At 40.6% G+C, this 21836-nt stretch overlaps 2 protein-coding genes across 2 annotated transcripts in view; one reads left to right on the top strand and one right to left on the bottom strand.

Annotated features, from left to right (window-relative positions):
* The window catches only part of LOC101846485 (rab proteins geranylgeranyltransferase component A 2), a 29448-nt gene extending 14222 nt beyond the window's left edge, over positions 1 to 15226 (bottom strand). Inside the window, exons 1-8 of the mRNA XM_005092345.3 lie at positions 15072 to 15226; positions 6586 to 6652; positions 5954 to 6026; positions 5016 to 5152; positions 3913 to 4504; positions 2472 to 2588; positions 1387 to 1507; positions 187 to 302 (exon numbers count right to left, since the gene is read on the bottom strand). Of these exons, the coding sequence (XP_005092402.1) occupies positions 187 to 302; positions 1387 to 1507; positions 2472 to 2588; positions 3913 to 4504; positions 5016 to 5152; positions 5954 to 6026; positions 6586 to 6652; positions 15072 to 15123 (1275 nt within the window). The 5' untranslated portion in view covers positions 15124 to 15226. The remainder of the gene's footprint in view (positions 1 to 186; positions 303 to 1386; positions 1508 to 2471; positions 2589 to 3912; positions 4505 to 5015; positions 5153 to 5953; positions 6027 to 6585; positions 6653 to 15071) is intronic.
* Positions 15227 to 15457: 231 nt separating this feature from the next.
* LOC101846269 overlaps positions 15458 to 21836 on the top strand; it is a 9876-nt gene continuing 3497 nt past the window's right edge. Inside the window, exons 1-2 of the mRNA XM_005092344.3 lie at positions 15458 to 15691; positions 19009 to 19152. Of these exons, the coding sequence (XP_005092401.1) occupies positions 15553 to 15691; positions 19009 to 19152 (283 nt within the window). The 5' untranslated portion in view covers positions 15458 to 15552. The remainder of the gene's footprint in view (positions 15692 to 19008; positions 19153 to 21836) is intronic.

The following is a 21836-nucleotide window of genomic DNA, read 5'->3' as shown; positions in this document are numbered from 1 at the left end:
AAGGGAAACAGTTACTTTTTCTTGGGTGCCTTGATAGCCAAAGCAGACTTTGTGCTGTTGAGGCTAGAGAGGTGAACAGAGTAAGCCTGATTCCCCGTTAGGACTTCTCTGTTGACATCCACCCCTTGGGGCTGTTGCGCGCCGTAAAACCTTACTAAAACAGACTAAAATTCTGAAGCAGCATACCTCTTCGGTGGACACTGTGTCAGTTACCATGGCAATGGCGTGTTGAATGAAATGCTGGACGTTGCCACTCAACTTCTTTGACTTGAGAAATTCCACAAAAGGCTTATCGGCGAAAGCTGTCAAAAGATTAAGCAAAATGAATCTACATCTATGCCACAAACCCAAATGTGTACAGGTGAAAATCTGAAAAATTGTGTTTGACGATCATCCATCAAAGACAAAAATGACAAATATCCAAAACTGAAATGAAACACGGTAAAAACATACACACAAATAACGTAGTGCGAATTGAATGGATAACAAGTATAAGGTACATTCAATCTCATGAGAAGACGAAATCAGAATATACTTTCACAATGTGTTCAAAACAAGGCAATTCCGCATCTCCTATACCAATCAGAACTAAAATAAAATTTTGAACAAAAAAGCACTACCTTGACATTTTGAAATGGTAAAAGAGAACACACTTTTGCTCATACAACAAACCACCCACCCCAACACAAACCGTAGCCCAATTCTCCAGATGCTCAAAATGTGAAAAAGTAACAACTCAATTGGGATCCTGTTCAATCCTAGCTACGAGTAAAAGACAACAACAACAAAAAAGTTGAAACAAAAAGAACTAACTTGCCATGAAGAAGTCTCAGAGGAAAACAAAAAACACAGTGGACAACAACGATTCTTTTTTTTTACCTGAGCGGAGACACGATATTTACACAAAAAAACAGTCAAATGACAAAACACACAAATTTTAAGAAAACACAACTAGCTATGAATTTTCCCACCAAGTCCCCAGATTAAGATAAGATAAGAAAAGATAATACTTTTTCTTGGCTGTACAGAAGAATAAAAACACATGCAGGTACAAATAGAAATTCAAATTATATATTGCTTTCATTAAAATTCAATATGAAAATAGAAGTAAAGCTGACAAAATGTACATTTCAAATCAGATACATCATTCAACCACATACAGTATTTAATTACAAGACCTTTAGAGTAATATAGATACATACTCATAAGAGCAATACACATTGATGCTTATTCTGACAATAGCCTGATGCTAGATGGTAAAAAACTTCTTTTATATCTTTCTTTCTTTGTTTTTAGAGGTACATATTTGCCGCTGCGGGATCTTACAATTTGCACGGAAAGGGGGGTGTGATGGGTCGTTTATAATGCTTTTTATCTCCTTCTTACCGCTGTATTCCTCTGGTTTTGTGTCATAGACAGCAGCAAACTGCAAAAACTTCATCAACAGACGTTTCTCGATGAGAGAGACGATACTACTGCTGAAAACGTCAGCCCTCGAACACGGAACCTGCCAAAAAAATTGTGTGCAACGACAATATCTTTTGTTTTAGTAAGAGTTTGACAGCACTTGCAACACAATAAGGTCATATAAGACCCGAAGAATATATATTTTTTAAAGTTCGAGTAAGAGTTTTACGGCACTTGCAACACAATAAAGTCATATAAGTGCCGAAAAACAGATGTGTTACAAGAGAGTAAAATACACAAAAAAAGGAGGGATATGGGCGAAAGATGTTTGACAGGAAAAAAGGAGCAAACTACACCAGAACTATTCTCATTGTTATTAGAAATGGAGACACGACAAGAAGGCAGTGGGATCGCGCCCTTACAACCCTGGGGGCGATTAACCCTTTGAGCCCTGACCTCCTGAGGCTACCGTGTCCCTCTGAGTGAGATCCTGAGTGATATATTAATAATATTCATATTATCATCAGAATCACATTTCAAGTCTCACTCAGGGTAGTCCTGGTCATTAGCAGCATGTAATTCAAAACGATCTTCAAAACAATCAATAATGTCTAGTGTAGCAAACACTGTTTTCCGTAAGCATTTTGTCTCAGGTGGGCCGGGTCGGGGATGGTGTCTCACTCACTGCTGTACCGGTAGCTAGACATACAGGCAGTTTTATGCATCTCCAGTGTATCGATAGCAAGGGCTCATAGGGTTAAGGGGAGATGTACACTCTCGGAAATATTTTCTAAACGAATGACTTTTATTCACTTTCATAAAATTGAGCAAGAAGTTCATAGGTAAATAGATGTACTAAGGGTGAATTCTACAATAGCATGATCCCTATCGCCCATTCATTCATCAGCTGTACCTCTCCATTAACAAGATCCCCCCCTCCCCACACACACATACACACACACTTTCTTTCTCTCTCTCTTACACACACACACACATATTCTCTCTCTCTCTCTTTCTCTCTCCCTCTCTCTCTCACACTCACACACACACAATCCCCCACTCACCTGTTGTAACTGTCCCTTCAGCAGGGTGAGTACTCGACTGACAGTCCTGAACTCGCAGTACCGAGCCACGTCCGATCTGATGAGTAACTGCACCAGGTCCCCACAGCAGTGTAACACCTGGGAAAAACCACGCAGTCAACATAACATGAGCTGAGAATGCAGGTGTTTACAGAAAATAGACAAAGAAAGAAAGAGATATCCAAAGAAAGAATCAAAATACACACACAAAAGAAAGAAAATGTTTTTTTTTAAGAAAGGGGGGGAGGGGCACATCAGAGAGAAAGGAGGAGCAACAAACGCACACAGAAAAACAACACCCACCCCCCTCTGAAAAACAAAAAAACAAAAAAAGACCATCAAGTTTTGAAACCTTGCCACTAAACTTTTAGTTTAAGTTTTAATAGAGGTTTTACAGCGCTTGCAACTGCATAAGGTCATATGAGCGCCACAAGCTTAGTAACAAACATAAAAAAGGAGGGGAGATAAGGACGATAGATGTTTGATAGGAAAGAAGAAATGAACCACACCAGAGCACCCGCCAACCACCCAATGCCACTAAACTACCGTTTTCTTCTCTTCATCAACTTTTACAGTAAACATATTTGCTATCGATGGAAAAAAACACCTGAGCTGGTCATGTGCACACGTTTTAGCTCATTATCTCTGCAGAGGGTTTTCCCCGCTGCACTACGGCCCTCTTTTGATCTGAAGCCTGAGAGTGACATACATGTCATTGAATGTGAGTAAATCAAAACTAATGAACTTATTTTGATAGTTCTTCACCTAATAAAAGACCTCCTGGTAAAGGTAAGAGAGACATTTTTTGGCAATTGCCAGAAATTAATATAACGTCATTGCCCCCATAAAGGAAATTCACAGGAGATCACCAACACAGGGGTTCTGACCACACGCTGCTGGGAATGGCTTGTCAGAGAGAGAGAGTTCAAAAGTTTGCTTGTTTTTTTGTTGTTTTAGTAAGGTTTTACAGCCTTCGCAACAGCATATATGGTCATATGAGCGCCAAGCGGTGGATGTCAACAGAGAACTTCCAACGGGGAATCAGGCTTACTTTGCTCACCTCTCTATCGTCAACAGCACAAAGCCTGTTTCGACTATCAAGGCACCCCGGAAATAGCAGTTCACAAGAGAGTGACAAACATACAGAACAAGTAGAGGGAAAATGACAATAGTAAAGATGAGAAAAGAAAAAGCAGCAGTTCTCCCTACGTTGTTCCGACACAGTTTGAGCATGACATTGAGAAATCCCATTTGCAATTCTACTGAGCTGCATAAGAACATGTTAATATGTTAATATGCCCCCTTTGGGAATGGCGTAAAGACACTTCAGTCAGTCGCACTTCTTGGGGGTGGGGGGTGCGAGGGGGGAAGCAAAGGTTTGCGAAAAGCAGAAATGAAAAGACACCACCATCAGTTTACGTACCCTCGGGGACAAGTCAAAACAGTATCTCCTGTAGTCGTCCGATATATCACCGACTGTCCACTCTTTGGCTGATTTTTTACCCGCTCCACAATCAGGAGCGGACTCGGTGGAGGTCTCCTCAGGCGTGCCGTCTTCCTTCGGCGTCTTCTCGTCCTCCGCGTTGACGCAAGAACTGTCAGCCGACGTACTTTCTGACTCCGACGCCGTCTGTACACCCGAGTCTTGTGAAATTCCTTCCTGGCATTTATCGATGTCCCGGGCGGCCACAGGCTGCGTCAGCTCGTCATCCCCACTGTCTTGACAACCGACTTCTGCTTGTCTTTTATCATCAGACAAACTTTGTGTCGTGTCAGGCTGGAATGTTTGTGCATCATCATCGCTTTGAATTCCGGGTTGTTTTCCTGGCTCAGGTGAACTTTGACCCTCAGGGTCGCCATCCCCACCTGCCAGGGCTGGGGTAGGATCTCCGCTGGCACCCTCGGTCGCCTCAGATTTGTTTTCAGGCTCTGGCACTTCCACTGGGCTATACAAAGGTCGGAATCTTGACTTTTTGGCTTCTTCTGCAGCTGCCTGTTCCTCTGCTGTTCTCTCCCTGGAAGAAGGTAGGAATTTAATAAATAGAGGTAAATCGTTATATACGGAATATATAAGGAAATATATGATGCAAAGAGAATTATGAATCTCTAAAAGGGAATAAAGGCCAGAGATAGAAACTAACCAGATAAAGCCCTGACTCTACATAATAGGGAAGAAGGTAAAAAAACAAAAACAAAAAAAACCCCAAAGACAAATAATTGATGTAGAGTAATAAACAACATGCATGTTGAAAGAACCAAGAACCAAAAAAACCTCAGCAGTTCAAATTAAAAAAACATTAGATATATAGGTAGAGAACTATAAAAATTCTTCTTTTAACACTTTGTAGTCACACAACCAGCAGTACAAAAAAACCCCATCTGGTCACCCTGCCAGGAGATCGACTGCAACAAACTTCTAGGGCCCATCGCAGAACTGTGCCAGGTGACCGGAATGGATAGCTTTCACCGGCGCATTATTGCGCCAAGTGACCGCAAAGTGTTAAAAGAAAATCACCAATAACTGACCTGACATGAAACTGGCTCTTGATGTTGTAGGCCTGTACGTGCTCCGTCGGCAAACACACTAGAGACTCCCCTTCAGACACGAGTTTCTTCACATCTTCTGTCAGCTCAGACATGGTGGTAGCTTTCTCTTGCACTTCCTGAAACACAAAAAGAATTTCATTTTGTAATGGACAAAGATATTGTCTAGTATATTATGTCAAAGTGCACTGAGCCGAAAATCTTTATTGAATAGAACTTGTTACTTGTCCACTGTGTTGGGGTCATTGCAGTCGGAACATGTCCATCTATGCTCTCCTCCCCTCTTCAGGACCCATCCCAGATTGAATTGAACAGCAGTTTAATAATCGGCAGTATCAATTGCATGTGCTCAAGAAAAATTTTGTAGATATTGAAATTCTAAAAATAGGCAGGGGGGAAAAGCAAGAAAAAAAACATAACAAAATATTAAACAGTTTTACTTTCTCCTGGAAAATTTTGCTCTCTGGGAACATTTTCACAGCTTGCCAACGATACACCAACTTTTGCAAACCCTGAGAACACATGAGCAACAAAATTCGTAACTCTCAAGCTGTCTGATTTAACTTTTCAACAGCCTCTCTTTTCTGATTTCTTTAGCTTACAACATAAATAACTTAAATCTTTTCACACCGAAAAAAATTTCAGTTTTTAGTTTTAGTAAGTGTTTTACTGCACTTGCAACACAATAAATTCATATAAGTGCCAAAGATTAGAGGTATTACACGAGAGTAACAAACACAAAAAAGAAGGAGGGGAGAAAAAGACAATAGATGTTTGAAAGGAAAGAAGAAGCAAACCACACCAGAGCACCCGCCAACAACCCACTTTCAAAGTAAAAAAACTAGTCGTATTTTAGACAATAGCAACATTAATGGATCAAACAATTTTTAATTCATTCATAGAGTCATTAAAAAACTGACCTCATTCTTCTTTTTCCAATTTTCAATGCCCTCCAAATTGAAGTTTCCATGAGCACCACCATAATAGTCATTCCTGTTGATGGGACATCAAGACCGTGCAATGCAGAAAGAGTTCATAACAATATAACCTTTTTAATGGCATGTATACTCAAAATGATTCTTCTAAGCATCCCAAATAATACATCTTAAAAAGAACTCTTTACAAATTTGTGTAAACACCCACACAAAGTAAACTTTGACATCAGTAAAAGGATCATTTATATCAAAAGAAGTTTAAAGGCCACAGTAATAAATATCAGGCTTTTAACAGTGACTCCTCTAACTTTTCAGGTATTTGTCTCGACACACTGGCCATACTACGACTTAGATCCTAGTGGTATCAACGGACAAACAGGCAATTAAATCTTTTAAAGCTAAAGGCAGACCAGGAGTTTTTAGAATAGTTACGGTCAATCGATGAATATAAAGGCAAAAGCATGCTTAATTCCGCTATTTTATCTTTCAACATAAAAAAATATGTTAAAATCTAGAGATAGATATTATGTATTTCACTTACAGAGATGATGACTAAAATCACAGAATTGCATTAGGAAATTAAAGGGAAACAACATAGATCTAACTAATTGATTTACCTGTCCAGATGTAGAACCTTCAGTCCAATGCGAGAAAACGCTGCAGATGCTATCGTCTCTGTCAGTCCTAGTGGTAAAAAAAACAACCAAAAATGGTTTTAAGAGTATTATATCCGGACAGTAGCATCTGGGCCGAGAAATGAATGGCCAAACATTATTGTCAATATGAGGGACTGACATGCAAAACCCGCTACATCCATTGTAAGTCTATCTCCGCGGGGGATAAACCCACTACAATGGGGCCCTTTTTTTGTTCTAAATCTAAAAATGACAAAAACGTCATTAAATGGGTAATATTGAAACTAGCAAACCTATTTTGATAGTTATTTATCTAATGAAAGAACTTCCATTATTTAAGAGACCTGTTTTTGGCAATTGCCGAAAAGTAATTTGATGTCGCAGTCGCCGTAAAGGAATGTGCCCGAGCCGCTGTCAGCGGCTCACCAGCACAGTGGTTCCGACCGCAAGCCGTTGGGAGCTGCTTGCCGGAGTTAAAGAAGTTAAAACTTTTGAGAAAATCAACTTTTTAAAATGCTGCTTCACGCATAAGAAAAGAAGATTTTTTGGTGGCTTTTATGAAGTATGTGATAGGTTTTGGCTGAAAACACTTTGTCCATTTGATAGTCGGTAACAATGTTCATTTATATAAGCAAAAAATCTCGATTTTTTTCAAAAATGTCGCTTAGCGAATTTTGCATCTCACCCCTCATGTTTCAGATCTCGCACTTTCGATGATGATGATCAGTATTACTAGGAACAGCAGCAGTGAAATGCCAGATGAATTTTATAATTTGAGAAAGGTCGGTATTGCTGAATTGCGAATAATAAAGCTTTTGTTCAACTTTGTTAACAGATTTGGTCAGAACAGTGCTCATTCTCAAACAGATATATAGAACAGGGAAAACTAAAAATACTACTAGGTATACACTACAAAAAAACATGCTGTACATAATCTTTTCACAAGACAACTACAGCCATGCAGTTCATAACATTTTCACAACCGGCCAGACATTATGAAATGAAAAACAGCGTTGTCTACTTTGGGAACATTGGGCCCTTTCAAATAAAATAAAAACTAAAGAAATTTGTATACTGAACTTTAAGGCTCATTACGCCTCATAACCAGGGTTAGACTGAAAATACAGAAATAGGTAAAACTTTTTTGGGCACCCCTAGAAACATAATACATATTTCCCTTCAAGGTAAAATTTTACTTTCACTAATATTACTGAGCACAATAATAATGCTTATTTCGAATGAAAAATGAATGTTAATGATTAAAAAATAAATACTTTGTCAGATTAAAAGTTGAAATTTGTGTAAGACAAAAAAAACAACGAAGTGACTATTTCTCTGAACGGTTTCCCGCTTCCTCTCTCGTGATTTTTTGCCTATTTGCGAGAGTTCTGAGCCAACTTTCATTCTGCCATTCTGCGAGGTCTGGGAAGGAGCAAATTTTTGGGTCTAGATCTAGATCTATTTTAATTTTCAAGGTCTAGTCTAGAGATTTTTAGATGAGTGTAAAAACGTGAAAAAGAAAGGTTTCACAATAGAATGAAATAAAAATTAGAACAGCCCATAAACAACCACAAAAATTATCAAATAAGGGTGTGTGTCCACCTGTCTGAAGAAGATTGGCTGTTTTAACCCTAAATGTGCGTAATAAAAAAAAAAAAGTACAGGATATTACATGTTAAATTATGGAATCACACACAAGGGGCCTGCCAGTGTCAGAACATGTAATCGGTTTTGATGGAACGCTCTTACATAACACATTTAAATCTATTTTATACATGTGTATATATATATATATATATATATATATATATATATATATATATATATATATATATATATATATATATATATATATATATATATAAATATATTTAGAATCTAATGAAGGTAGGAACATAAAATTAAATGACGTTACACTATACAACCCCCACCCCCCTTTTCCCCGACAAAAAAAATTAATAGAAAAACAACACATCAGAACAATAACAAGAAGAAAAAAATTACACACCAACAAATTTTTTAGTTTTAGTTTTAGTAGAGGTTTTACGGCGCTCGCAGCTGCATAAGGTCATATGAGCGCCAGAAGATTAGAGGTGTTAAAAGAGAGTAACAAACATATAAAAGAACAAGGGAAGATAAGGACAATAGATGTTTCATAGGGAAGAAGAAGCAAACCACACCAGAGCACCCGTCAACCACCCACCCCAACAAAATAAAACACCACAAAGAGGGAAAAATACAAGAGGAACAGCAATACAAATCGTATGCAACAGTAACGTATTCAACAAATCAACGTGTGGACAACAGGTGAGAAAGAGACGAAGTGAAGCTAAGTGGACTTTCTTCTCTTTCAAAAGTAAAGAGGTTCGGTTTCTTCTTTTTTTTTCTTTCTTTTTTTAAAATTTGACTTTTATTCCCCGATTCGGGGACCAAAAAATGCCAAAAAAACCCTGCAGATTCTAGTTCTATGTGTAGCAATGACCTTTTTTGCCAGAAAGTGTTTGCAAATAGGTGCATTTTGTAGCTGTATCTTCACAGAGCATGAAACTTTTTGAATTTTTGAAATTCATCAATAAACAAAAAAGTTACAAATTTTTTAATCAATTAATTTTTGGTACACTTTTATATAAATAGAAAAAACCCCATAGGATGTTCTTTGGTGAGTTTTGAGACAATATTCGTCATAACTCCTTCATTTCTCGGAGTATTTAAAAGAAACTTGGCAACCCAGTACATTTTCTAGTGCAAAATCTAGTCCTGCTTTCAGATTGTTCATAGCTATCCTACTTTTTGAGTAATGAAGACGTTTATAGAGGTAAAAATGTGGCGGTTTTCGGTGCGTTTTGAGACAATATTTGTCATAGCTCGCCTATTTCTTGGAATATATATAATGTAAATGAAACTTGGCAGTCCAGTACATTTTTTAATGCAGAATCTAATCATGCTGTCAGAGTTTTAATATCTGTCATGCTTTTTGAGTTCTAAAGACATTAACAGGTAAAAAAGTGGCGTTCTTTACAGATTTACAAAGATTATCAGTCATATGTTCTCCCAAAGTCATGATATTTGAATGAAACTTGGCAACATAAAAGGTTCCTCCTTGCCAAGCAATGCTCTGGATCAATTTGTCACAAAAATGTAAGTAGAGAGCTGGATTTATTAGTCTAATAAATCCAGTTCTCTACTAGTATAAGCATGCATACTTTGTTATAGAAAATAAGATCGTCTCTGATATATATCCAATGTTGGACAGTGTCCTATTGTGTGGTAGATTAAGATGCGTTCAGATAATATAGTTTACAAGTCATGGGAATATTTCGCATGTGTAGGCTACAACTCATACAATAAATGTAACATATTTACACCCCCCCTCTTTCTATCTCGCTCTCTCTCCCTCTCTCTCTCTCACACACACACACACACACATGCACGCGCGCGCACTCACATACGCACACGTGAACGACAACAATGTATAAACGGGACTGTCTTCCCAGACTGGACTGAATACGTACCATACTCTTTAATATCAATCTTAATGCCTCACTTTTCCAAACAGAGCACACAGGACAAGTCCAAGTGTGTGCTTTCCCAAGAGGGGGGAATAGGCTTTCATAACGCAAACACAATGCCATACCACTTCTCAAGAAGTTTGCTTTTCTGTTTCTATTCTTCTGTCATGAAATCAAGCAAATAAAAATGACTACACCTATTGTATTGTGACTAAAATGCAACAAAAACGCAAGTTATCAAGGCCCCCATTTAGTTTTCAAGTATCCTTCCCCCCCCTTTCCGGTTCACGTAAGCGGGGCCTCGTTTGTAGGGCCTGAGGCAAGGAGTTTAGAACTAATGGAGCCTCCTCTCTCTCTTCGCGGCGCCACGAGCAGTACGCCGCGGTGGGGGTTAAATATGGCCGCCGAGTGTGGGCTAAATCTCGAACTGTGGCGGTTCTTTTTATAGAATCTTATCGGGCTGGGCCACGTTGTGGGGGTGGGCGGGGTGGGGGAATGCACGCAAGGAAGAGGGGATGGAGCAGGGATGAAAGAGGAGGGGCGGGCCTTGGGAAGGGACGAAGGAGAATGGGAAAAATTAAATAAAAGAGAGAGAGAGAGAGAGAGAGAGAGAGAGAGAGAGAGAGAGAAAGAGAGAGAGAGAAAAAGAGAGAATGAGAGAGAGACAGACAGACAGACAGACAGACAGACGGACGGACAGACAGACAGACAGACAGACAGAGAGAAGAGAGAGTGAGAGAGTGAGTGAGAGATTGTGATCAACTGACGGGCTGACGGATAATTAATGACAGGGAGAAAAAAAAAGATTCTGTGTGTGATACGGACTATTCAATTCTTTAAGAGTTTTATGTCATAATCTAGTTTAAAAATCAGAAAGATGTGTAAAATAAGAAGAAAACTTGTCCAGGTAACATAAAATTATCAAACATATTAAAATTATAAAGATAATCTTTCAAGATGCCAAAATATTTAATTATTAGAAATGGATAAAAATATACTTTAAAACTGAATTTAAGATATTATGATTGCATGATTCTAGGTGTGTGCCATAACTAACTTTATGTGTAAGGAATAGCGAACACAACAGAGGGTCGATGCCAGCTTTATCTGATTGCTAACAGTATGTCTTGGTCTATAAATAATAATATTATTGATTACAATAATTTTGTTTCCTGGTTTTCACAAAGTAGAGCGCACAATGATTTCAAATATTTTTTTAAAAGAGATAACAGCACCTTTTGAGGTGTGATCGCATGCATGAGCGTGGATGACCTTTGAAGGTTTTCTTTCTCTTTTTTTATTCAGTAAAGTATGATATGGAGAGCAGCGTTTTTAGTCCCTTGTTACACTCCGGGGTTGGGGGGGGTAATTTATCTCAGTGATGACTCTTGTGTATTAAAATTTGATGTTGCTTTGTTTGGTTTATTTTTTAACAGCAGAATCTTAAGTGAACCGGAATTATTGATTGTGGGATCTTAGGTGAAGACTACAACAATAGAATTAAACCGAGTATAGTTCTATCTAACAAGACTCAAACTCTTATCCACCCCACCCAACACTCTCCCCTCATCTGATATGGTTTGGTGTTTCTTTAACATAGAAAATATTCATCATTATTGTTGTTGAGTATTGATTTCATATTCTAATGGAGCCTCCACATATCTACATTTAAACAACAGTAGCATCTAATTTGCACACACAATGGAAAACGGCAAGTTCTCGCTTCACAGAGTTTTTCTTTGCACCGAGCGTTGCACTAGACTAGTCACATAAAGTGCGCTAGTTCATGGACATTTAGCTCGTACCATGAGGTTTTTCACCACAATGGAGAGAATAGATTTATAAAAAGAAATATGAAGGTTAAAACAAAAATTGTCGGTTCGAATTATTAAAATTATCTTTTAAATCCAAAAAATTCAATAACACAGAGCTGTACAACAGTTGTAGTATATAGGTAGGAGTATAAAATGAGATAGAAACTGGTTTCAAACTGCGGGTTATAGAGGAGATGCTGAGCTTTTATTTGGTATATAACACTCCTAGGTTTACGGGATGGAGAAAGGGAGTACTATGTTGTAAATTCCAGTTAATTTCTGGAAATTGTACCCTTTCCGCGCGGAGCGGTCAGATCTAGGGATAGGCCGGTGGAAGTGGCGTAACGCGTCGAGATTTATTACCTTCCGCGAGGGGTCACAGGGGTCAGAAGGGTCAGACGGGCTACAACTAAGTGCGCCGCTCGGAGAGTGAAACTGAACAGCCGTGTTTTATTTTTTTAATAGATTAGATCTGCGAGAAAACAAGACTGCTCGACTGTGGCAGTAGGCTAATAGTAACCTCTTTTGCATTTGGTAGTGTTAATTGCGACAGAGTGACTCTGTGACAACTAATGCATCGTTAATTGCGACAGAGTGAACACGGAGAGCAGCTGATGTTGATGATTAGATCAAGAACATCATTCATAATCTAGATCTAGATCTACCATTTCCACCTCGCTTCCCAGCGTGGTGGTCCTAGTCATCTGCTGTGTGTATGTGTGTGCGCGCGTAAAAGGCCAAGCGTGTGCAGTGTGTGTGTGTGAGTGTGTGTATGTATGGTTGTGTGTGTTAGGTGTGTGCATGTGCATGACTAGAGGAGTATTTGTTTGTGTATGTGTGAGAGAGGGTGTGTGAGTGCGTGTGTGTGCATGTGTGTGTATTTGTTTTTCTTTTTTCTTTTTAAATTCTTTTTATTGTCACAGAGTCACTTTGTTTTTGTTTGTTAGTTTGGTGTGTATGTGTATGTCCTATGTGTGTGTTCGTGCGTATAAGGCCACCAGCGTGTGTGGTGTGTGTTTGTGTGTGTGAGTGTATGTGTGAGTGTCATGTGTGTGTGTGTATGTGTGTGAGAGAGAGAGAGAGTGTGTGTGTGTGTGTTTGTTTTTCTTTTTAACTTCTTTTTTTTGTTGTCACAGACTCACTCTGTCGCAATTAAGGCCGTGTTAGTTGTCACAACGTCTCTCTGTCGCAATTAATGCTAGTTAGTTAAAAGGCCATATAAAGAACTTATTAATACTATCATACTCATCTCATGGTAAGTTAAGATTCCATGGCATTTTTTGGGGGCCGGCACAATTTCTCCGAAAGTTCTGGAAAAAAAAGCTGGGCACTATTTCTCCGAACACTCTGAAGTCACATCCTTTCACGCAAATTTCGGATATATACATTAAATCTATAATTATATTATAGGCCTACCAAAGATTGTTCGTATGGTTCAATCGGTCCAAAAAAATGTCCGCAGTAAATATTTATATAAAGAAATGCTACAGTTCCAAACAGTTTTTCGCTAGAGATATGACGTGTTGCCTATGAAGGGTGCTGCTCTTTAATATGTTGTGTTCACTTGTGTACTGTCTAGATCTAGATCTATGGAGAGTTATAATTGATAACGACATATATATATATATATATGCCCACCGAGCGCGTTTTGTTCTGCCGATTTTTGGCCCCCGCAGTGGGGATGTTTCGTGGGACGAACTGACGCAAAGGTTGTTGTCTTCAACTCGCTCTCACGCCGCTTCTCATGAATGGATATGAATGAAACTTGGCAGCCAATCAGAAAAGAGGTCAATCTAGTACAGTGGTATACAGTTAGTGTTTCAAAGGATAGTCACACACAGAATATCATCTGACTTAGCAAGCTCACCGACAAGAAAACGAAGAACAAATATAATTAACAAAGTCAGGCAGTCGGTTGCTGGTAGAAGTAAAAGTGTTTTTCCACTCATTGACAAGACTGTGCATTAATCAACAATAGCAACAAGACTTTTTGGTCGTACCTCATAAATGTAAGTGTGTTTGAAAGTTCAAAGTCTGATTGTGAGCTGAAAATGAAGACTGTAACAATCTGTCGGTCCGTTTATTTTTAATTATTTTTTTAAAAACATGTTTGTTTGTAAAACCAATCAATGACGAAAGCCACATTCCCCCTCTTTCTTTTACTTCTCCGTGATAAAAATGATACTGTCGTAAACTACACCTTCGTGTTCATGTGATCATTTGGTCGTTGGGTATTTTTTTACTTTCCCTCCCGTCTCACACTCAGCTACCAGTTGTCTATTATTTTCTACTAAATATTGATGCGCTGAACACGAATATCAACTTCATTTCCGTCGCAAATTAATGGTTTTTGAAATATTTGATTGTTTTTAACCGAGATAGACATGCTTTGGACCAATCGGGGGGTTCCAGGGGGGCCTGCCCCACTGGGGTAAAAGAAAATCTAGGGGGTTACAGGGGGGCATGCCCCCCTGTTTTTACACCCATAATTTGATATTTTACGGTTAGATTTGAAATTGTCTTGAAAATAATTGATTTGCGACAGTTTTAGTGGCTTTATGTGTGATCTGCAGCAAACAGTACAGCAGTTTGACCCCTGAAACAGTGCATCTGTGTGCGGGAGTGAAAGTAAAAATTTACCGGTTGTTGTTTCTTTGACTTTCTCGGTTTACATAAGAACTGGTGTTGTTTTTTGTGTACAAAACATAACATCGCGGGGGAGCCGCTGACCGCGAGGCCGAGCGCCCGCAGGTAGCATGACCGGGGCGTGACCTCGTCTCGGAGGTCAGGTCGGCCGGCAACTAAGTGATCCGGAGTGGAACAGCCGTGAAAAGTAAATTCAGACGACTCCACAGCGCTGGCAGGCACACGGCACGTCTCACTCAACATGACATCATGTGCCTCTCGAGGAAGGACTTCCGTAACGAGCGACCGCCCTATCTATCAAACACAATAAAGAAGAGAGGCCTAGCCCTAACCCAAACCCTACCCCTAGATCTACCCCTACCCCTAGCTGGCCCTCAATTCTGCTCTGTCTCGTAGTGCAGTGGTCGCTCGTTACGGAAGTCCTCCCCCTCTCGCGCTCTCTTGTTGGCAAAGACTAAGAGCAGGACAGAGAGGAAGCAGTAGCTTAATGTAAACCTACCTGTTCCGAGAACAATAATATCAAACTCCTCAGGTAAATCTTCACTTGCCATGTTGACCAGAACTAAGCTTACAGCATGTCAACAACAAAGAATGACTAATCATATGATCATGCTCTCGTCTCTTATTGAGGAGTTTGTGTACAATTACACGTTTTCGGAGTTACGTCCCTGGATAAATGATTAAAAAGTTAGACCATTTAGGTAAATGGCTACAATACAATTATTGTTAAATATTCAGTGGTTCCGTTTAAGTCTATCTAATATAATAATAATATTATTGTAAATGTTTTGATTCATATATATTGAGTATTTTAAATGCAAATTTTCTTTTCATTTATTTTAAGTGGGCCGATTGAAAAGCTTGATTTCTCATTGTTTATTGCATCCAACTTTTAAGTTTTCGTCCTTGGTTCGACTCGACTGCAAGTGCTGTGCTGGAGACAGAACTTCAACGGAAAAACTAAAGCCAAAGCCAAAACAATGGTGGGACCAGAGATTTCTCGACGTTTGCCAGTGATAGATGGAGCCAAGGTTTCGCTAATGCAGGCAATGAATGCCGGAATGTTTCTTGGAGTTTCCTTTCTGCATAATTATCTGTCACGGAGGCCTCCCACTGCATGTAAGTAGACAGGTAGGCCTATTGAAAACGAATCCTTATTGAAAATTCGAAGGCTGTACAGTTAACTGTACATAGTTACTCGCACCGGAGGGTGTGTGAATACTATGGAATTGTATTCGCACAGGGTGTGCGAATACTATGAAATTTTATTCGCACAGGGTGTTCTTGTCCAGCATGACGTCACTACCGACTTCCTGTGACTCGTGACTCCGGCTTCCTGTCCTGCCTCACTCGTGACACGCCTCAGGCTGGGTAGAGACCGGGATCACTTCGGGCGGAAGGACTTCCGTAACGAGCGACCACCCCATCAAACACAATAAAGAAGAGGCCTAACCCTAACCCAAACCCTCTAACCCAAACCCAAACCCTAACCCTACCCCTATCCCTAGATCTACCCCTACCCCAAGCCCTCAATTCTGCTCTGTCTCATAGTGGTCGCTCGTTACGGAAGTCCTCCCCTTCGGGCAAAATGGCGTTTTGTGCAGGAGCCGAGTTTTTATCTTGGAAGTGGCTATTCTCACCCGAGTGAGAATAAAAATACGATCTACCTCTCACCCCGGATGAGACTTGCCAGCGTAGGGTATTCTCACCCGGTGTGAAACAAGACCTCTGTTTTTCCTCATTTTGGAATAGACTGTCTATCGATGTGGATGATCAAATTGATAAAAGCCAAGAAAAAATTACGTTATACACATAGCACAAAAGTAAACAAATTTGATCGTGTTCAAAGATGCTATGGCCCCTTTTCGAATCGAACCGAACTACGCGGGTTGCCATTTTGTTTTGCCCGGAAGTTCTCGCAAGATCTACTCCTCCCCCCGTCTCTCTCTCTTTCTGATCACTGTCTATGTGTGGACGATCAAATTGAACAAAAACAAAGTTGAAAAATGATGTTAAAAAAACAAAACTAAATTAATTTGGTTGTCCACAAAGATGCTATACAGCTATTTAACTTTCCGAATCGAGCGGGTCGCCATTTTGTGTTGCACGGAAGTTCTCGCGCTACTCCTCTCTCTCTCTTTCTCTCTCTCCACTGCCCACAGACAAAATAACACGCTTTTAGGCTAACACTAACTAACAGTAGTAATAGATCTAGAACGTTTGTTCACAGCACAGAATTCTATTATAAATTCTGTTATCACAGCGTAGAATTCTGTGGTTCAGGGTGAACGCTTCACTGGTTGGCCTAGGCTATAACTGTGAACGCCCACCGGGTGAGAATAGCCAAAAGACTCGCCTGCGGTGGCCTTTTATCTTATGATGAATTTGAGGCCGGCCTGAAAAGTTATAGCGCTTCTAATAAATGTTTATTTGTCAAGAGGTCATCAGAAACAATTAGATGGCTCGTTAGCGTGTGTCGGGGAGGGGGGTGGGGGGGCACTATCGGTACGGGCGTTTTTTTCCCCTGCAACTGATCATTAAATAAAAGCTAGTCTTGTAATGAATTGTGCGCTGGTCTATGGAATCGAAAGTTGCCGTGTATGCTCAGCTCTACACAGCAACACAACTTTTTCTTGGTAAACAATCGAGATGACACGGGCTTGTGTATTTGAACGAATCGGTCTTTTTTTTTTTTACACAGCTCATAATATGCAGGTGCCCTGCTTATCTTCAATTTTACCTTTTTCTAACAACAAAGAAAGTGGGAAACATGGGGGGGGGGGGGGGGGGGGGGCGTATCAATGAGGCGGCGGGCATCGGATCGGCAGAAAAGGTGTGGGAGAAACTAAAAAATGGCGGAAAATTGGAAGCACTGAACGTTAGATCAATAGAACGAAGACACTTCCTTTTTTCCTGATCGAGTCCGAATAACATTTTTCATATTCGGACTCAAATTCGGACTCGAGTCCGAATAAAGACAGCCAGTGTAATTATTGTAATGTAAGAGTCCACGGGTGTTTCATTTTCACATGACGACCATGGACTATGGTTAACACAACCCTTCCTTCCACCAACCCAACTTCAACAGTAGTGCTTGGCAGTACCGGCGAAACCCAGTGTCGGTTCGTTGTGCCGAGAATCGCCAGCAGCGGTACCGGTAGAAGGCTACTGGGAGTGGGAGTGACACCAGGAGGTGACGTCACAGACTGTGCGTCTTGCGTCTAACGCCACGATCAACGCCGCCCGCATCCCCACCCACACAAGTCAGATTTGGAGAGGCGAACTAGGTGGCAAAATACCTTTGAAGTTGGCCGCCGCGCGAGATCTAAGCTCTGTACATGCAGAATTATTTGGGATAAATTTGGACGGCCAGCTCTATTCGGAAACTAGTCCAAATATAATTTTTATATCTATTCGGACTCGAGTGCGAATGGGTCTTATAATCTATTCGGAGTCAGGTCCGAAAAAAATGTTTGTTTTTATTCGGACTCAGCTTCTAAGTGAGTTTTATATGAGTGTGTAAGGAGGTTACATAAAATATAAAGCTGTCGTTGGTTGATTTTACGTAAAACCTGAATTAGAGCTAGAATTGCCTACTTAGGACTGTGTAATTGTGTCAAAAGTCAAAAAGACTGTACTCTCATTAGATCCACCCTATAGCAGTGTCTAAATCATGGTAACCGAAAACTCAGGGTCTTTCCACCACCAGTACAGCATCATTATTACTTCCACCACCATTTGTCTTTCCACACGTTTAATTTGATTTTGTTATATGTTATAGTTTTTCTGTAATAATTTTTTTAATCACATCGCACAAAATGGACATCCATGGCCTTTTCCCAACACCTCTCCTCCCTGCAAGCCGAGAGTGTGTGATCGCTACACGCAATCTCATTAGTTGACAAATTACTTTGCCCCCGGCAAGGTCAGCTCAACTTACTCGTTCTGAGTACTAATGATGGAGGGAGGGCCAGTTTAGATAGATCTAGTAACTGAGTAAAGCTCACATCTCGACTATTATCATTATAATCGAAAAAATGTTAGTAAATGCTGGAAATATTTAGGAACAAGGGTCGGAAATCGGATTGGGCGACATGCTCATGATGCTGGACTCAATTGAGAGTCCGAATATAATTTTTGTCTATTCGGGCTCAATTCCGAATAGTCACTTCGAATTTGGAAAGAAACCTCAGGTGAACCTCCTACTCTGGCGGCCACCTGCCCTAGACACTCTCATACATCAAACCAACACCTCCCACTTCACCCCTTGTGGCTCTTGTTCTTTATTTTTTAAAGGTTTCTAATATTTTTATAAATGACAATGTCCAAAATGTCCACCTTGTAAAACAACCACTTTACTTTTCTCCTCAACAATGAGTGGGGCCATCTTTAACAATATTAACTGTATTACATTTTAAAACTTTTTCTCTCCACAGCTGTGGTGAAGCATGTAGCTGCCGTCTTGGGTGGGCTGTACGTCGGGACAAAAGCTGACGAATTCCTGGAGAACCGTCGGAACACGAGAGTCCTCGTCCTGGAAGACTACATTTCTAAACACCCGGAGGATTTCCCACTCGTTCGTACGTGCACATAATCTGGTTGTACTCCAAACTCCAAGTCATGTTCAGACATAGACAGTGAAGGATCTTGTCAGTTTGTTAGTGTTTGAGCACTTAACCAGCTGCTTGCACTGTATGCTTCCCGGGAAGCCTAGAATATTTCTGAGTGTTCTATGGTTTGCTGGGGTAGTAATACAGTATCGCATAGGAGCTTGCTGTAGAGTAGGGTTATGGACTATACAAATGCTATTTGTTATATTATTAATGTTCTACACAACTGGGTTTTACATAATAGGCTCTAAAAAGCTGTTATTTTTGTACTAATATAATATAATAGTCTCGCAGTTAAATTTTTTTTTAAAATCACTTCCGTTAAACAAATAATTTCACTTTCAATATACTGACCTGTTGGAGTTTGAAATACTGACGACAATCATTGTGCTGTGGCTCACCTGGAGGAGATGGCGTGTCTTATAAGGTGTTCAAGTATTGTGACACGCTGAGACACACGCTCTTTGAAATGCTAAAAGGCCTTTGGAAAGACAAAGAAATCATCAAAGATTGGTGCAGAGCGGAGGGCGTGTATCTACCCAAAGAACAGAATACAAAGGAGATAGGACAGTTCAGACCTATTTCAATCATCAACGTGATGTGCAAGATCTTTATGGGAATACTTGCAAAGAGGACTGTAGCATATTTGCAAAGTAACGGATATGTGGATGAAAGGGTTCAGAAAGCCGGGGTACCAGAGATCCCAGGCTGTATTGAGCATGCTTTCACCATTTGGGACACAATCCAAGAGGCCAAGAAAACCTCGGAAAGCTTAAACGTAGTGTGATTGGATCTTGTGAATGCCTAAGGGTCTGTTCCCCATAAACTTCTGATGAAGGCAATGGATTTTTTCTACGTCCCACAAGAGGTGCAAAACATCATGAGAGAATACTACAGTAACTTCCAGATGCGATTCTCAACTGCAAATTTCACAACGGAATGGCACTGACTAGAGATTGGGATTGCAGCTGGCTGCTCTATATCGGTCATCTGGTTCATCCTGGTAATGGAGATGCTACTGAGATCTGTAGAATGCTGTGAAGAAGAAGCAAAGGTGAGATCACCAAAGAATGCCTTTATGGATGATGTGACCCTACTGACAAGAGAAGCAGACACAGTGCAAAGTGTGTTGAATCGACTCGATAAGCTTATCACCTGGGCCAGGATGAAGTTTAAAGCTAAGAAATCTAGAAGTAGAAGCCTGACTATTCACAGAGGAAAACAGAAGCAACTGAATTCACAATTGCAGGGGAGCAAATGCCCACTGTAAAAGAACAACCTGTGAAGAGTTTGGGTCGTTGGTACTCAGGAACTCTGTCGGATAGGAGTCAAGGCGTGGAAATCATGAAGCAGGCTGAAAATGGGCTGAAAGCAATTGACTAGACAAAGCTTCCCGGAAAGCATAAGATATGGTGTATACAGTTTGCCTTTTACCCTCGATTGGCGTGGCCACTGACAATGTATGAAGTTTCTCTGTCAAGAGTTGAGATGATCGAAAGAAAGGGTAACTGCAGCAGCTACATCAGGAAGTGGCTTGGGCTACCCCGTACAATGAACAAGTCATCCCCGTACGGACACAGAGGTGCGCTTCAACTACCTCTCACGTCAATCGTGGAGATCTACAACGCAGGCAAGATTAGAACCGTTTTGATGTTGAGAGATTTAAGGGATAAGGAGATCAGTGGAAAACCTCCAGGTGTCAAAACAGCCAGAAAGTGAAAGGCAGAAGTTGCAGCTGACGAGATCATCTCTGCATTGGAGCATGGCGACATTGTCAGTGCTGCGCAACCTGACAGATTAAGGCTAGGTAATGGCGACTTTAGACCTTTCAGGAAAATGTCTCAGCGAGACAGAAGAAAAGCTGCAACAAGACATCTGCAAAAGATGGAGGCATCTCATCCAGTGTAGCCAGCAAGGACAAATGACCAGATAAGAAGAGCATGTAGTCGAAAGCAAAGTCGATTGGAGTGACATCTGAAAGTGGAACACATCTAGGCTAAGCTTTCTTCTCCGGTCTACGTATGATGTTCTGCCTTCACCGGTGAACCTTGTCAGATGGATGGTACAGGAGGACAACAAGTGTAGATGTGGTAAGCTAGGAACGATGAAGCATATTTTGTCAAACTGCAACCTGGCTCTTAACAGATACACCTGGAGGCACAATGAGATGCTGAAAGTGCTCACCACGATGGCGACAAAACAGGTGGAAGAAGGAAAATACGCTCCCAAGCTACAGAAGCATGGACTCACCAAGATTGCGTTCGTTCCGCAAGGAAGCAAGGTTACCAACAGAAAGAAAGCAAATGAAGCCATGGAAGACCAGAGCGGAGGCACATGGGAGGTAGCCGCTGACTTAAAGGGCTTTAAGAGGTTCTTCCCTATTCTAACTACGAAAAAGCCAGACATGGTGTTATAGGAGGAAAGAGACAAAGAGGTGCACTTGGTAGAGCTCATGGTGCCCCACAAGGACAATATCTATGCCGCACATGAGCGGAAAACCCGGAACTTCCCCCAATGTGTCCCTTGTGTGACTATGCATATGAGACTGTGGATCATCACCTGTTCCACTGTACAGCCCTAAATGACATCAGAGCTACCCTTCTCCCTCCGAGACCTAACATTGACAACACACTCTATGGAACACTACAGCAACT

Source organism: Aplysia californica, unplaced genomic scaffold (assembly GCF_000002075.1).
Source record: "Aplysia californica isolate F4 #8 unplaced genomic scaffold, AplCal3.0 scaffold00045, whole genome shotgun sequence".
NCBI lineage: Eukaryota > Metazoa > Mollusca > Gastropoda > Aplysiida > Aplysiidae > Aplysia > Aplysia californica.
Note: the sequence above shows the minus strand (reverse complement) of the source record. Positions and strands in the feature narration are given on the sequence as shown.